Here is an 18,448-nt window from a genome sequence, read left to right on the forward strand (position 1 = left end):
CAGAGAGGGAGCGAGAGGGAGAGAGGCAGAGAGAGGGAGGGAGGGATAGAGAGAGAGAGAGAGAGCGATAGAGTGAGAGAGAGAGAGAGAGAGAGCTGCTATTACTAGTGACAGAAAGCGGCAGCGAGCACATCCAGTCTGGAGAGCAGCTGATGCGACAAGGTAAGAGGAGACAAACACTCTGGCGTCGTCCCTGTTGACGATCAGCTTTCGCGGCTGACGTGATGCACATTCATCTGCCTTTGTTTCCAACGCGCCTCGATCCGCAGCCTGATCCGATGTCCTCTCTCCTGCTGTTGTTGTGTGTCCGCAGATGCTGAGCATCGCCTTGCTGTGTGTGTGCGCCTTTGGACACGTCTGCGCCCGCTCCGACAGCGGCAATTTTTTGGATGATAAGTGGCTCGCCGGGAGATGGGACAAATTCCGGGATGTGAGTGATACATTTGTCCCGGCTCCTCGTGTTATTCTCGCCTGTGCCCTCCTCATTATCTCATTTACACCCCCACCCTCTCCATTCCGCTCGCCCATAGCCACCCGCACTGGTTTGTGATCATGCGCTCCTCGTTTTCCCGTCGAGTCCAAGCGACGCGTCACGGGGTTCGTGGTGGTGCTTGTTAAATCGTCGCTGCCCCACTGAGACAGTAAACACAGGTTGCACCACCGACACATGGCACGATCCTCGCCCGCAAATGGGCTTTCGTGATAGCAGCGATAGCCACAAGGCCTCTACCGAGACACACACCCACAAGTGCACATCGCTGTCAGAGAGGCACCGCGGAGTCTCTGTAAGGGGCCTAATTACAGGCAGGTACAGGCAGGGAGTGCGCAGCAGCGAGGCCTGGGTGTGCTCTTTGGTCTGGAATGAACACCTGATACAAGGTGGAGAGTAAAGTGAAGATTCATCCTGTACTGTTATGGGCTTTTTAGCCATCATAGCCCTGTGTGTGTGTGTGTGTGTGTGTGTGTGTGTGTGTGTGTGTGTGTGTGTGCGCGCGCGTGTGCGTGTGTGTGTCTGATATAGAGCCAATTTGGAATAAAGCAGCACATTAACAAGGGGTGGGAATCGCAGGGTAGTTAACAATACACTGATGCCTGACCCACGATAACATCATGATACAGCGATTCTGGGATAATCGATACAATCACATATCGAAACATCACAATATCTGTCATCCTGAAGAGGAACACAACATGACCCTAAACAGGTGCAGGATTTGCGTATTTATTCACTTATCGTGACATATATAAAAGTGCATTAAGTGTCATCTCAGTGGCTCATTACCAAAACACACCGAACTTGCTTATGTCCACATGTGTTGTCATTCCAATGTAAAATAACCATAAACTGACAAAAGTCCAAACTATATGTATATGTAATAATATTTACTTCAATAAATATCGATATGAGGAGCCATGTTGATCATTGTATCACATGAGTTAGGACTGTATATTACGTATGGGTTATTGTCCCACCTCTAATATTATCACAGGGATTAAAAGAGGACAAGTAGAGCAGGTCCACTGTGTCCCAGGACCCATTCAATTATAAGGTGTCTCTGTGCACATCTATATTTCCCAGTGGCTTCCCTGTCTGAATGCATGTAGCAGTGATTGTGTTTGAAGCGATGCGTCTGATTATAAGCTACTAGCGAGTGTCTTCACCGGCGGACTTCAACAAGGTGCTGCCAGCCAGCATTAGCCTGACGTGTTTATATAAGGCCACTTAGTGCAGTAATGCTGCCGCTGATTGTCACGGCGTATCCCATACAGCCTCTGATCATGCAGTCAAGCTGCCAGGTTGCTGCAAAGAATTATTTTACCCGTGCTTTCCCGTGTCATATAGAAGCCTTTAATGTTTAAACATCAAACTTTCAGTAGGAAAATTATTGTTTTTACAGTCGTGTGGCTTTTTGGAAATCAACTGTAGATCACAGATAAAAGACAGGAAATCAGTGCTGTTGTTTGGGAGGGAATTAATGTCATAAATTATAAGCAAAAAAAGAAAAAAAAGTCTGTTTATTTCTTCTGGTGAAAACCGAATAGGTTTGAAGTGGTGTGTATCTGATTCAGGAAATTCTAGCCTCACTAACCACAGAGTAAATAGGTCCACACAACCAGAAGTGATTTGGTGTCATTCGTACGCACACACTCGAACAAAACACACACACACAAATCCGGTATGCATGTACATGCACTCTTGAACATACATTTTGAGGAACAGGCTTTTTGTTCAAGAGGTGTAGCAAAAACAACAGGGTTAACAGAATGCACTAGAGAAAATAGTTGATTTGGTGAGTGGTTTTAGCTCCATACATGCAGTGTAGGTTTTATTTCTGAATCACAGACCTCAATATATTTGATGTGTGTGTGTGTATGTGAGAGAGAGAGAGAGAGAGAGTGAGAGAGTGAGAGAGTGAGAGAGTGAGAGAGTGAGAGAGTGAGAGTGAGAGAGTGAGAGAGTGAGTGAATGAGTGTCACTTTCTCTACTGGTCTCACTTAAAGCGAATGAACCCATCAGCTCATGTGATACACCTCAGGTCCAACTATTGGCTTTGGATTATGCAAATAGGATGTCAGGCAGAGTGTGAGTGAGGAAATGTGATTGGCAATGTGATGCGCTATTTTAGATGAGCTGAATGCACAGATATATTGAGAAATAAAAAGAGGGAGAAGGGACATTGGATAGATAGAGATATATATATATATATATAGAGAGTGAGAGAGAGAGAGAGAGAGAGAGAGAGAGAGAGAGAGAGAGAGAGAGAGAGAGAGAGAGAGTGTGGCAGAGAGCTGTGGTTTTTCACATCTGTGTTTTAACCTTGAGGCTCAGGCAGTTGAGGTGCAGCACAAAAGCGTTATGTTCTCTATCTCTATGTGTGTGTGTGTTTGCACCTTTCACTTCCTGTCTTAGAGCTGTCCCAGTGCAACTGTGTGTTTTTCTATTCCTTCACAAAGAAAGCAAATTAGCAAATTGTATGTTTACAGCACACCTCCAGAGCCACTAAAGGCTGTAGTATCGAAGCATATAAAGCCAGATTCAGCCCTCAGTGAGTACCTTCCACCATGGCTGATATTTTCCCACAAACAGAGGAGTGATGTCAGGACTGAGGAATGAATCACTCTTTCAATTACCTGCTGTAGTTAGGAGTGGTCTGTTTCATACAGTCATGCATATTGGAGCACACCCTGTCACAGTATTGTCACGCACTGTAGAGAGGTCACTGCTCTATAAAATAGCTCCTATTGATTGATATGACATGTGCTGCACAGCCTGGGATCCCTTCATGTGAAGGGAACCTTATTGATAGGCTTTATATTTTGTCCTATACATTTGTTTTTCAAGCAGAAAAGTGGGAAGATCGACCTGCTTGGTTTGAACTATGGCACGTAACCGAAGCGCCATGACTTCAAACATAGCATGGTTTTGATGTAAGAGTTTACTGTATGTGATGTATTAATATTAATATTCAAATTTATTTCAGTGCAAAAACGGATTCTAGCTTGGTAGCTAACTGAGCCCACAAAGCCAACATTAACTTGCTATTTCACTACTACACTAGTTAGCATCATCAACTCATCTGCAAATCATGTAAACTTGTAAGCTTTTAACTTTTTTTAAATCAGCATATTGCAACAAAAAAATGCTAACACCATGATAAGAATGTTATCTAAATGAACAAATACCAATAACATAGGTTTCCATAATCAGATATTTAACTGTCACATGGATCGGCACTGCTAACTCTGACGGAGTACTATTTTACATATTGTATACTCTCACTTCCTGTTTACATAGTTCATTGCTTTTAAATGGTCTATGATCATTGATAAATTCTTCAATTGCTAAGGCTATGTTTTAATGGCACAACATGATGTAGCAGATCGCTAATTTGAAACAAGCCAGTTAGCTACTAGCTTGAGCTTAGTATGAACTACATAGTGCAACGAGATAACTTTAATGACTCTTGACTTTAAGAGCAGTCATAATGTGATTATTTATCATGCCATTTGTTTATAGCTACAGAAAATTGCAAATCTCGTTAGTGTGATCTTGATCCTGCTATAAGGAAAGTATAGTCATATTTACACATTGACTTTCCTGAACCAAACACACCTGCTTATTCAAGCTCATGCACTGGTATTTTATGCCAAACCGAGCTTGAGGGTGATTCTAATTTCCCAATTCAGGCATGTAGGCCACTTTCATCTCTCAGCTAGAGCCAGAAGTGGGTCTCCTGCTAAGTGCACTAGATAGCATCTTGGCCAGTGAGGTGCTGTAAGTTGTGTTAGGATTGCTGGAGCGGCCTGGGGCCGTCTTTGCTGCGCTGGTGCTATCCAGGTGCTATCTCACGTTTTTAGACATTCTGCTCTGCTTGCTGGACCTTGGCTCGCTTACAGCCCTGGCACAGAGTGAAGAGATAAGCTTTGGATGGAAAGACAGGTTTCACAATGAAAGGGAAAACAATATGAATGATGGGTAATAATGTGCGATGACATAGATAGTGCTTAATTGTATATGAGTAAATGAATTGTCGAGATCATCATCGTTAGAGCAGATTTCATCCTCTCCTCTCCTCTTTGTGTGTGTGTTCTTTACCGTGCATGCCTGTCATGTGTTGTTTGTGTTGTGGAGGGTGAATGATGTAGGCAAGGTACAGAGCTTCAGGCCTTTTCCACTTCAAAGCACCTCGGTGTGGATTCGTGTGTGTTTGTGCATGCATGCATGCGACAAGCTTGAGCAGGACAAGCAGAGCCAGTACAGTGAAAACATGCACATATTTCTTAAGCGAGGCGGAGGCAGCGAGGAAGTCAGGAGAAGGGAAGGAAGGCATTAGGACACAATTAGGAAGGAGAATCTATGAAAAGGTGATGTAAAGGTGAGAAAATGGGTTGTCGGTGAACAGCACATTCATGAGGACTCTTTTCTAATAGGCACCTGAAATCACACAAAATCAATATGCACACTAGCAAATTAGGATGTTCGCCAACAGAGCTGAATTTGTGCATGGTTGTGTGTGTGTGTATTGTGTGTGCAGGAGGGGAAAAATCTAGCTGAGATGGAGGGAGAGGAATGGAGGTGGAAAGAGATTGAGAGATAAATTGAAAAGTTGCTATTTTTAGCACGCACTCAGGAGGCCATTAGACCTATTGTTGAATTTAGGTTCTCTGTGGTTTTTGGGGAAAAGTGGGTGGCATTGTTGCATGTGCAGTGAAGTGCCCTTCCAGTTATTTGATGTTTTGTAGTGCTGACAGATTCAGTTTGTTTGTTTGTTTGGATATAACTCTATGCATATATGTGTGTGTGTGTGTGTGTGTGTGTGTGTGTGTGTGTGTGTGTGTGTGTCTGTGTGTTGAATCCATTAAGGAATCAGACCGCAAGTACTTTTGTTGTCTTGACTGGTCTGGAGGGCCTGGCCCCATTAATGCCGTGCTCTCATTATTCGGTCTCCACAGTCTGCAGTGCTACAGGGGAACCATCCTGAAACGAAACTGAAGCCGTTTTAAGACATGAAATCTGAAAAAGCATCTGCAAAATTTGGTCTGACACATTTTCGGGAGTTTTTCTTATGAAGAATGCAGAGGGAGCTGTAAGGGTCAGACACATTCAGGCCGGATTCTGCTGCAGAAATTCTTTGTTTACAGCACATCGACACCAGCCTCAGGTCTTATCGCCAGGAGATGTGTAATCATCTTGTCTTTCCAAGTGGACATCTTCTTTGGTGTCTTCTATATGTTGCACCGCTTTATAACCTTGAGATATTTGTATTCTTTCAGGGTTTTGTTTTGTTGCTTTTTGCATCCGTTAGAAACGTCATCAACTTAACCACATATTATGAAGGGGGGTTTCCGAAAAACCTCCAGAACAACTGACTCAGACGTTTGCGTTCTTACATACAGCTCCTACAGATTATTTCAGTAAAATCTCTGTAGTTCAGTGCAGGTCTGAAAGCACATTAAAGTATCTCTCTATTTGGCTTTATCTTTCCCCGGCTTTCAAAATATGACAACAAGTTCTGACAAAATATTCTCTTTCCATGCGTAGACATCGTAGTATTTAATGAGTGTGTAGTTCTGAATGTGGCAGAACCAAGGTTTAATTTTCTCTTATTCTAACATGTGCCTTCATTTAAGTGGAAGTGAGAAAGAAAGAAGTGATACAGTGAGTAATGAAGAGTCTGTAGAGAAGGTACAGAGGGTCAGAGAGGGCGATCAATGAAGGACACGATGGAGAAATTAATTAGAGCCGAGAAAAGCAAGAGTTGACCCTTTTCACCTTAGAGAGAACAAGGAGGAGAGGGAGAGAGGGAGAGAGAGAGAGAGAGAGAGAGAGAGAGAGAGAGAGAGAGAGAGAGAGAGAGAGAGAGAGAGAGACAGAGAGACACGCTGACACTGAAAGTCTAAAGCTTTTAGAAAGATAACTCTTGTGGTAAACACTATCATTTAATAGCTCAGTATTCAGGGCTTGGGACATACAGATAGGTATTAATGTGAGGGGAAAAACCATCAAAAACGTTGCAGTAAGGTGTTGGGCCACCACGAGGCCGGCAACTTCAATAGTTGTTCCAGCCAGCCTCCAGTAAAACCACTTGATTAGCCCATGTGAGAATACGGCAGTTTGTTTCTCACAGGTGACATACCCTAAACTGGATAAACCAGTAAAAGATTACAAATATCTGTGAATTCCACCGAAGAGAAGAACATCATTCAGTTTTTCTCTAATTTGTTGTTTTGATGATGGTGGTGGAGGTTCTATTAGACGTTTTATTAACATTCACTGATCCCTTGTGTTCTGTGGTTGGGGGCATTGTCGTCCTGGATGAGATCACTCCCACCAGAATTGACAAATAACATCAGAGCATACAGATGATTACTCAGAACAACTTTATATTGATCTGCAGTGATCCTTCACTCTAAAGGGACCAGTGAACCTGAACCCTGCCAGTAAAAAGGCCCCCCACAGACTAACAGAGCCGGAGGATCCCCTCACTGTAGAGGTCAGAGATCCTGGTCTCTTGTTATATGACACACATGCACTTGCCCACGTGGTGAGAATATGGTAAAGGATGACTCATCTGACCGTATCACTTTTGTCATCGCTGCAGAGCAGTGCCTGTGGTTTTTGCACCACTGAACCCTCCAATGTGAATTCATCTTTGCACACTGAGGGGTTTATGTACTGCAGCCATGTTTTAGTATCCCTCTTTATGGGATTGTAAACTGTTTGTTTTCTCTGCTATAAAATCACGTTGTGTATCGATATCCTCGGGCACCTGAGGATGAGCTGTTCTAATGAACTTGCACTAATGAACGAGCATTACAGTCGTCTAATGTGGGCTGTTCAGCACAATTTCCGACCCTATTGACTGACGTCTTTCCCATGGATATTAATGCAGATGTTACTTTTCCTAAAGAAGACTGGCCAGTTGAAGCTCCTGCCATCCGTGCCCCGATAGTGAACCCTGTTCCAAAATCTGAGATTTCCTCCTCAGTCAGAATCAACTGGGCCAGCTCAGCATTTGAGCACATCGCCACAGAGAGAGACGGGATGCTAATTGCACACATAAAGACTCATGTTTATCTAAAGCTCCACTTTGAGACCTGCAGATTCAGCTCAGGCTGCTGAGTGGAGGGTTTTTACTGTGAAAAGATAACAACCTTTCTCATGAGGCAGCATGTGCATTGATAAAGTTCCTCACTGCAGTCTTCTATTGGAATCTGTAGGATTCCATTGCACTGATACAGTAAAGGAAATATGATTAACTACTTTGGGTTCAGCAACAGTTAATATGAAATGTTTGTGTCAAACTGCAGAATCTGCAAACAAAGAAAAAACCACAAGCATCAGTCAGGAAATGCCGTGTGTTATTGTGTCTATTTCCTCAGCCGTTGACAGTACAGGAAACAATCTCACAAACAAGAGGTGCAGATGGTCTCAAGGTGTAAATGTACTTCAGCTTCCTGAAGAAAAAAATGACAGCACACACAAAAAAAGAACAAATTTGCAAAAGTGCAATGAGGCAATGCTTAAGATTAACATTCAACCTAATTTTTACTAGCACTGAACCTTTCTATCACTGAAATACTTACACCAAAGACAATCTTTATAAATGCTGAACAGAATAGATATTTGTGGCTCTGCATCTTTATAATAATACTTAAATCTGTATTCTCACTCAACCACTTATACACTTTAACCTATTTAACCCACAAACACTTCCTGCCCTGCCTGTGCTGAAGAGTTTAACTTGGTAGAGTGGCTGATGTTGTATCCTTTACTGAAGTTGCTGCAGATACAGGACATGCAGTTTAAGCATATCTAATATTTAAAGAGACCCTGAATACGTCAAGGTTTTTTGTTTTCAGCCGTAAAATAAATGACACTAATATTGGTTACAATATCACATTTATTTCTAAATTAATTTAAACAATCCTACATTTATAGGTTTATCCTGGCTCCAGCTAGTGTTTTAAAGATTTTGACCATGTAGGTCAAATGTTTACATTGAGTCAACCATTCAGGACGTCCGTGTGTCATGGTGTTTATTTATATCTAATCACAGATATAGATATATCTTTCTAGAAGGCAAAAGAAACAGTGTCCACAAGGTAAACCAAGGTTACAGTAGGACCTGGGGTTACTGTAAGCATGTTGTGGTTATGGTCAGGTTAGCTTTCTAGAAAGTAACCCTATGTCAATGTGTGGCAAAGACAAAGTGTGTCTGAGCATGTGTGTGTGAGTAAAGGTGAAAACAGATGAACTAACAAGTAGGTCTACAGGTTATACCATGTGACAGAGTTAATTAAACCAGGGTCCAGTGCTCTGTATACCCAGCGTTTTCATTCCTGGGTCTTAATGGACGAGTAGAGACATTAAACGCTCCCTGAAATCAGACCAAACTCAGAGAGGAAAAGATGGGTGTGTCTCTCTCTTGTCATTTTCTTGGCAAATCGCTCACTTCTAATGTATGCATCGTTAATTCAGAGTTATCTAGCGTCCACATTTTAGACTCTGTCTACACATCTAAACACAATTGACTGAATCAGTTGATTGTATCTGTGAGGGTTTTTCAGTTTAACCTTTCACTTTCAAACCAGAAAGGAAAGGGGCCATTTAACATCCTATGCTGTGTCAATTGCATTTGTATGTATTGGATTTGTTTGAAAGATGCTTCATAAAGTGGTTGGTTGGTTGATAAGTTGGTTGGTTGGTTGACTAGTTGGTTGGTTAGTTGATTATTTGGGTTGGTTAGTTAGTTGATTGGCTGTTTGATGTTTTGAATCCCTTATCCTCATGATATAAAAACGATTGTTTTGAGCTTCTGATAACTTTGGAGGCCAGAAGTTGTCAACTATAACTGATTTCTTATTGGTGTTGATAAAGAAACTAGTCAATCGGATGATCTCTAAGTTAGGTGTTTTCCAGGGAGTCAGGTTTTACTGGCCGATCCTCTAAAAGTCCAACGTCAGCCTGACATGAGATCCGACTTCCCTCATACTAAAAGCCTCATTCCCTCACTTATCTGTAAATGACGCAACACATCAATTCCTTTTTAAAAGCCTGTCATCGTCAATAATTGAAATCCATTTTAAATGAGTTTTTTTATAACCTAAAGCTGAAAGCATAGTAAAATATCAATTTATTCTGCTGTTTAGATAAACGTCCCTTTGATGTGCGTTTATCATCTATGGTCCAGACACAATTTCATTTAGTGGGATAAGGGGATAAGAAGCACATACACACTCATACATAAATACAAAGGCACGTTTTTTACACATGACGGGAGAGAACTGATGTCAACACATCACCATTATCTTGACTAAATATAATCACGCTTCATGTGTTTGTAATTCAAAATGTGTTGTGTCTAGAATTCCATGTGTTTATTTCCTTTATGCAGTTTTCACCCAAGAACAAATACAAATCTAATGAAAATGATTTTCTCTGTCTCTGCAATGCTTTCTCCTAAAGGAAGTGGAGGTTTGTGTGACTGCTTCTTAGTTTTCTACCTGTCATTTATTATTTATTGTAAATGTCATGTGAATGGTGTTTTTCATGATTTCATGTGTCGGTGGTTAACCCTGTTTCAGGAGCCTGGCACGTGGTCTCCAACCAAGTCCTTCGATCAAGGTGGGTGTTAGTGAGAGAGCTGGAGACACACAAACACACACACACACACACACACAAAAGCTGTTTATTTTTATTTATAATAAGTATTTTAGGGCAGGTGCTCAATTTTATTCTGCATTAGTATTCTGGGTCTTACACGATATGTCCTTGTATGTTACACAATGAACTGCTCTGCAGCTGCTGTAGCACTTGATCCAAGAAACATTTCCCCATGAGGACAATGAAGTAAATTTAATTTTATTCGATTTGAAAGCTGAACAAATCTTTAAATTTATTATTTTGCCCTCAGGAAATGCTTTGCTAAAATGTTGAATCTGCATTTATTTACTTATTTGTTTGCCTACTTATTTGGGACAGTGCTCATTTAACACACAAAATACTGTAAATGGGCCAGAGCTAGCTGTCTAGGCAGATTTTGATCGGTTGTCCAGAGCCAGTTCTTACATGATTAAAATAGATGATAACGGATACAATGCAAAACTCAGAAACGACACAGTCACAAATATGAAATTAAAATCGTATAAGAGCAAACACAATGATAGCACATGGTTGGTTAGCTTCATGCCTTATCTAAAAAATTGTATATAAAGTTTGAAAATAAGAAACACCTTGATAAACCGATATGGAGAAAATTACTTTTGGAGAATAAAAGCACATTAAATGAAGGAGGAACAGATGAGCCACACATATGTGTATGTGTGTATTAGTGTCTTATATTTTGTATATAAGTTCTCTTATTGATTTTACGACTCTAACCCGTGGATCTATGCAGCTAAAAAAAAAACAGGATGGTTTTATATTTTTCAATCAACTTCATGTACCATTGTATTGGTGACAGTGATAAGCTCATACACACACACACACACACACACACACACACACACACACACACACACACACACACACACACACACACACACACACAAACACACACACACACACCAAGGCACACCAGGACATGAACATATTCACTCTCACTTATCACGGTATCCTCAAACACACTCACACGCATCCCCCCACAGTAAAAAACACAAACACACACACACACAAACACACACAAACACACACACACACACACACACACACACACACACACACAGACATGTCAGGGAAACAATAGCATTAGATGTTGGAGGATGGAGGCAGGATAATCTAGCAAAGCTGCTCAGGGATTACAGTAAGGTTCTTTAGAGCAGAGGTCATTCACAAACCGCTCTGGGATCAGCTGAGGGTCTCAGAACTGGCTGCTAGGTGCCCACTCCAAACGCTGATGTGGGGTCAGAAACGGCCGGCTCGCCTCGGACAGCAAAGATCACACCGCTCCACCTCAGATACAGATACCAAATCTGCTCTTAACTCAAAAGCCATGTACGGCTCGCGGCTGCGAGGTCTGATGCCAGATCAGTTCGAGGGATCTCAGCAGGAGCACAAATGAGATCGACACTTCGCGCAAGCTGATGTGAGGTCATACGACGCCTCTATAACCAGCTCCATCTGTTTTTAGCTGTAAGGATACTAAGCGGTATTACAGCTTTGAGTTTGGCGTGAGAGACATTGTATACTCTAAGCAACTGTGGCTGGAAGTCTCACACACACACACACACATACACATATATACACACACACACACACACAAACACACACAAACACACACACACATAAACCTCTCAACACCTACCCACAAAGCTTAGATCTGTACTGATGGAAGGAAATACGTGGTCTAACTAGGAATCATTGATCTTGAATTTCAAAAAACTGAAAACGTAACCTGGGGACATTAATGCTCGTGGGCTTAATCTTTCTAGGAAGCTGAACGACAACGGCTGTGCCCACATGCACAGTCGAATGCAAATGCTTAAATGAGGCCTGGTACAATATGGATACTCTGTGTTCTTTAGGCCTTGATCCAGCCAAGGACCCCTGTCTGAAAATCAAATGCAGTCGCCACAAGGTGTGTGTTGCAGAGGATTACAAGACGGCCACTTGTGTCAGCCAGAGGAGAGTTAGGTAAGAGCATGATCATTCACTCAGACACACACACACACACACACACACACACACTCAGACTTGCTCTTTTGATCAGCCCGATGCTTCAAAGCTGTGCGTCACATTTGCATTCAGATGCTTCTGTGACAAATCCTCAAATGAAAGACGAATGACATCGGATTAGGAGAAATCAAATCTTCTCGTTTCTTTTTCCTCCCTTTTATTCTGCCTGTTTTTTTCCTCCATGTTTCCAGCCGGTCCACTGGGCGCCCAGCTCTCTTGTGACTGCTGTGTGACTTTACTGATTAGTCCAATTACCCTCTGCACTGACAACAACTTGCAACGGACACAAAGTCCTGCCAAGTGAAACGAACAGGCTTTGTATGCGTGTGTGCTTCTGTCTGGGATACTGCAGACCGGACAGAGGAGAGCAACGCCACAGTGACCTCATTTCCCTATTCTTAGCAACGACACAATTATGATTACGCACACTGCAAACACACCACAAAGTAATCACATGTAAATCCCAAATCCTTGTCTCATTTCTGAAACCGATGTAAGAACACGAAGATGAAACGCAAAGTCAGAACACGAGCTTTCAATGAAGCGGGAGGAAGAAGCGTTGCATTATGATGAAGGATTCAAATGACATTTCACGTGATGTTTAGTGCGTGTGTGTGTCTGTGCATGTGTAAATCCGTTTTTTATTCTCTAGTTTTAAAGATGCCAATTTGCACCAGAGTCCGGGGTCAAAGTGCACACCCTGCCCCGTGGTCCATCCTTCCCCCGTCTGTGGAACCGACGGCCACTCCTACTCCACCAAGGTGCCCGCACACAGACGCACACTCCATCACATCATCGCTCCACCACATGAGAAACCTCTGAGGACACCCGAGACACGATTTCATTTCCTCCTGCTGAGACACACATCCTCAATTTGTTTTCACTTCTGCCTCCGTCTCTCAGTGTAAGTTGGACTATCAGGCGTGCATCACAGGAAAGAAGATCGCTGTCAAGTGCCCCGGCATGTGTCCCTGCCCCGCTCAGCCCGAGCTGAGCTCTGCGGAGAAGAAAGGTACAAGTTTCTGCACACATGACACATGCACAGCGCAGGTTGTTGCAAATAGAAACAGTGAATTCTTCCATCAGTGGTGTCCAAGCCCCTTCCGCACAAGCTACAGCTCTTCTGCTCTACTGAAGCATGATACTGAAAATCCCTACAGTATTCAGGGTCATTGAACGTCCCTGTGAAGCAGTGATCGGATCTCAAGTGGTCAGCGTTAAGAACACACATGGACAAAGAGTAAAAATGAAATAATTTGGTCTTTGCGGACAAAAATATTTATTTGTGTGTTTGCACATACATCAGGGAAGTGAGATCTGATCACATGTGGTCACAGGAGACACATTCAGGAGGGCTTTTAATACCAGGTGTGGACAGGCCAACTTATCGCTGTCCACCGGTGACGGGATCTCTCAAGACCATCAGGTCTGATCAGGGTCTGAGTTCTCATCGCTGTGAAGAATCCTTAATGACTGGGGCTGTTACTCCGCAGTGTGCAGTGAGTCGGACCTAAAGGAGGTGGTGAGCCGTCTGAGGGACTGGTTCAGGGTTCTGCACGATAACGGCAACCACAAGAGAGTCAAGATCCAGAAGCCGGAGAAGAACAGTGAGTCACACGACACCAGCAGAATCCAGATACCTTCACGCATCAACACGGACACATCACGTACATTTGCCTTCTTTCTGCAGAGTTTGGGGTCGGGGCGTCACCTATTTGCAAGGACCCTCTGGGCTGGATGTTCTCCCGCTTGGACACAAACTTCAACCTCCAGCTCGACCAGCCGGAGATCAAGAGCCTGTACCTGGACCGGAACGAGCCGTGCTCCGATGCCTTCTTCAGGTCCTGCGACACACATGCGGACAAAGTCATAACCAGCTCCGAGTGGTGCACGTGCTTCCAGAGGTTCACAGGTACGGGATGTGCACACACTCACATGCAAATAGAGAAACACTAACAATGCAAATAGAAAACACTCACAATGCATTTGTGCCAGGACGTGTGCAATCCATGTAAACACAGATGTCATGACTGTATATTGTGATAATCGACAATGAAAGGCAAATTGTTTAGTGGTTCTCTTTTATATAATAAGAAAGGCAGGCAGTGATATGTATTTATAAAAAGTTAGCCAACCCTAATTTGGAAAAGCAAACAAATAATCACCGGAGAGAAATTATAACCGACTATTTACTGGTCCATTATAAACATCTTAAAATCAGAGTTTATAGACTGACCTATTATGGCCATTAGCCGTTTTTCACAGACAATGGAGAATCCACGGAAAGTGCTTTGGATAATTTGGCTTGAGTTCCGGTCTGTTTACAACCTGTCAGTCTTCAATTTACTAATGTGTCCATGTTCCCTGATCTCAGCATTTACTCTGAGCCCAGTGGTATCAAGGTCAGAGCTGCGTATACCAGACCTTCTCCCAACCTAAACTGGTTCCCAATTCTTCAGAAGCTGCATTTGATCAGCATATGATGTAGACCAGTCTGTCTAATTTCGATTCCTCCTTTGTGGGTCATGTAGACCACTTCCTCCAAATTGGGTCACAGCTCGAGAAGTGAGGAGACATTTCTCAGCCAATCAGAATGTCATATTCTTCTTTGACGTGTACAGAATACACTATTGAAATCTGTAAAAAGCGATGTTATATAATGAATACAATACACTGCATTAAAATGCTATTGTTTGGGACCAAGGATGCAGGATTTTTAGTTTTTGGTTATACAGCAGCAGTATTTACCAATGAGTCACTGACGCTGCAGTTAGGACAGCAGAGACAGCAGGATAAAAAAAACCACTGTGTCGACAGCACAAAGTACACAAGGTCAAAGGTCGGAGGTGTTCACAGAACAACAGACTTCTGCAGAGTGTCCTGTCTCTTCTTCTCAGATTCTCCTTGTAAAGCAGAGCTGTCCAGCATCAACAAAAAGCAAGCGGGGAAGAAGCTTCTCGGTGAGACACACGCACGCACGCACGCACGCACACGCACACACACACACACACACACACACACACACACACACACACACACACACATGCATGCACGCACACACACACAAACGAGTGATACCTGGCTTCATGTTGAATGTTTGTGTGGTTTGCTTTGCATGTGTAGGTCAGTACCTGCCGTCCTGTGATGAGGATGGTTACTACAGGTCCCACCAGTGTCACAGCAGCAGCGGACAGTGCTGGTGTGTGGATCACTATGGCAACGAGGCGGCGGGTTCACGCACCCACGGCCCTGCAGACTGCGGTAGGCAAAACCCTGAGGACCATAAGACAGGGCAAGATTTATGTGTTTGTGCGAGGGAACAGAGAGATGCAGCAGGATTTGGAGTGAAAATAATTTATAGATTCAAAATGTTCTCTTTTGTTCTGTATGAAATCTGTTAATTTTTATAAAACGTTTCCTTCAGCTGTAAGTTTTTGTGTGAATCTGTCTCCAGGCGTGATCCTGGAGTCCTCTGGAGACCCCGGCAGTGGAGACTCGCTCTTCACAGACGACGACGAGGATTCGTTTGACCTCAACGACCAGGCCGGGATGGACGATGAGGACGATGAAGACGAGGACGATGACGACGAAGAATATCTGTCGTAATTTTAAAAGAACAAAACAGAAAACAGAAAAAAAGAAGAGAAAACTGTTTCTTTTTGTTTGTTTGTTTGTTTGTTTGTTTGTTTGTTTGTCAAACTGCACGTTTCTAGGTGACTCCCCCAGGCAGATACTTAATCGTACTAACAGCCTATGGACTACTCTCTGTGTATCGTTTGTTCATACGTTAAAAAAAGAAAAAACAGTACTTATGGCAAATGTTAATGATTTTTTTTCCCTCTTGTCTTAAGTATAAATTTGATTGGCTAACGGCACTTGTTCACTTGTGTGCCAGCCGACCAGAGAAAAAGACTATTTCGACAACCACTCCAGCGCTTTGGATTTGGTCTCTTGTGCAAAGACTTGTCCCATCATTGGACGATCCATGTTCTCTAGTGTGTCCCGTCTTTGTGCAGCACTCCGACGCCTGAGTGTGTTGACACCCGCGGCGCCATGTTAAAGAGATTTCCCCCCCTTCTTCATCCCCTTCATCCTCTTCCTGCCCCGTTTTCTCCTTATCAAATGTCCCTGTGTATAGGTGGGATGTTCATGATGTAGATAAGAGAATATTGCACTCTAGGTTTATTTCGATCTTGATTTGTAACTGTGACTGTAACTGTGTGAAAAAAAACGAGATAAGAGTTAGACATGCTTCATTAGGGGAAATAAGGCAAGACAAAAAAAAGACAAACACAGTGTGAGTTGGATAACGATCAGAACCGACATGCGAGCCGTTTTCACCGAGGCACAAATCAAGTCAAATCATCTCAAAGCTCTCGGCAACGAGGACAGACAAATTACTGCTTGGTCGGTGGTGTTGTGGGGGGGGGTGGGGAAGGCGGGAAATGTCATTATTATCTATTTTTCTAATCCACCGTCGGATGAAAACAGAAGATGAAACGGATTTGTCGGAGCACGTCTCATACTGCGCGACGTCGTAGAAACCCGGAGGCCAAACTCGAAAAAATCTGAACAAGGGCTCGAGGTCTGGAAAAAATTCCCCCCCGAGCCGGCTCGCAGATAAAACTTCACTCGTATCGTCCTAGACTGCTTGAGCCAGACATCTGTGTGATGAACATGTCGACTGACTTTTAATGCGTCAGTGAAAGGAGGCGCCTCGAAGTACGCGTTGTTGACACAAGAAGACAGAGTGGTTTGTCTTTCTTTCTCATTTTCAGAGACTTCATTTGAATTGAGCAGGCGGTGACAGAACAAATCTCTTTGCACAGAAATAAAAAAAAACACACAGCCGTTCGGACCTGTTGATGGCGTCCTGCAGGGGGGGGGGGAAGGGGGAGGGGGGGGGGGGGAGGGGAAGGTGTGCCTTGTACTGGGGAGGACAGATGGCAGGAAGAGTTGGGAGAAGCATGCTTACCGGACCGACTTAAGCTCCGTCATTACACTCACATATAGGATTGGCTTTACCGTTGAGCTCCGATACTTTTGGTGCGGCTCGTGTTTTGGGTCCCTCTCTGGTTACGGTGTCTCATACAGGCCATAATTCAGATCGTTTGAGTTCTTAGCTAGAATGTAAAGAAGCACAGAGATAACTAGCAGTTAAGTCAACACTTAGATTCTGCTGGATTTCAAAACATGTTTTATATATTAGTACACCGGCTAGAGGACGCTTTGGTTAAGAGAGCTTTATATGAAAATAAAATATTCATCCTAACAGTGTTTTTGCTTTTATTCTGTTCCCCCCCCCCCCCCAAAAAAAAAGCTTGATTTGTACCTGATCTGCTCTAACTGCGTGTAGTCTATATCTCCTGGGGTTGAAAACAGGAACCAATCCCGGATTTGTGTATTCTTGATAAAGTGACTGGCTACGCAGACCTGGGACCTGCTGTATCTACATTTCCAATTCCTCAAACTGCTGTCTCGCTTCCTTTTGAATCAAAATTCCTGTTGAAATTCCATGTTAAGAGCTGAAAAGTGCCATTTAATTGTCCTTTAGCATCCTCACTGTTATTATTATTACCATTATTATTGTTATTGCTGCATCCTTTGCTCCCCTCGTTCCTTTTTAACTTGGAATTTCAATTCGCTTTACAGACCTGAAGCAACCTGCAGTCCTAAAGTGTTGCTGTTACATGAGTGTGATGACATGCAAATCATCCTAATGACCTCAGACACTGTAGCCACTCTCAACCAATCACACGCTGTCGTCACGGCTCTGATAGAGTTCCAAGGTTATGATACAGATGCATTTTTTACAGTGTATGTATGATTTGCTGAAATAAAGGCTATATTGACCAACGTTTGCTTGGCTGTGTCTTCCAGTGTGTTGTTATTGGTGTATTTCTATATTTGATGGTTCATATCCATTGCCGGGGACGTGTTTATAATCAGGAAAAGACCGAATATTCAGAAGATGTTGTGCAATCAAGGTCAAGGCACATCCTTGTCGTCCATTTTATATAAGGTAAACATCTGTGAGGTGTATAATTAGCCCTTGAGATTAAATCGCACATCATCTGCCGTAAGTGGAAGTCGAAAGTAGATTTGAAAGGAGAGGAAGTCGACAGCGGTCAGGAGTGACAAACTCTGCTTGTTTGCACCCAATGGTTTCTGTGAGCAGGAACATTACTGCATAATGTAGGAGGTGAACAGGTGAATATTTTATGAGTCACTGTCACACCGACCCCGTACCACCCACGCGCACGCTCACAC

General features: G+C 43.1%; 1 protein-coding gene across 1 annotated transcript; it reads left to right on the top strand.

Moving 5' to 3' along the window:
• The first annotated feature begins 1 nt into the window (after position 1).
• spock3 (SPARC (osteonectin), cwcv and kazal like domains proteoglycan 3) lies at positions 2 to 18,038 on the top strand. Its single transcript, XM_053418733.1, has 11 exons — positions 2 to 162; positions 314 to 430; positions 10,090 to 10,129; positions 12,028 to 12,136; positions 12,831 to 12,939; positions 13,082 to 13,190; positions 13,672 to 13,785; positions 13,869 to 14,090; positions 15,076 to 15,138; positions 15,302 to 15,439; positions 15,633 to 18,038. The coding sequence occupies exons 2-11, from the start codon at positions 314 to 316 to the stop codon at positions 15,782 to 15,784; spliced, it is 1,173 nt and encodes a 390-aa protein (XP_053274708.1). The 5' UTR covers positions 2 to 162; the 3' UTR covers positions 15,785 to 18,038.
• The last annotated feature ends 410 nt before the right edge of the window (positions 18,039 to 18,448 follow it).

Source organism: Pleuronectes platessa, chromosome 3 (genome assembly GCF_947347685.1).
Source record: "Pleuronectes platessa chromosome 3, fPlePla1.1, whole genome shotgun sequence".
In the NCBI taxonomy this organism is placed as follows: domain Eukaryota; kingdom Metazoa; phylum Chordata; class Actinopteri; order Pleuronectiformes; family Pleuronectidae; genus Pleuronectes; species Pleuronectes platessa.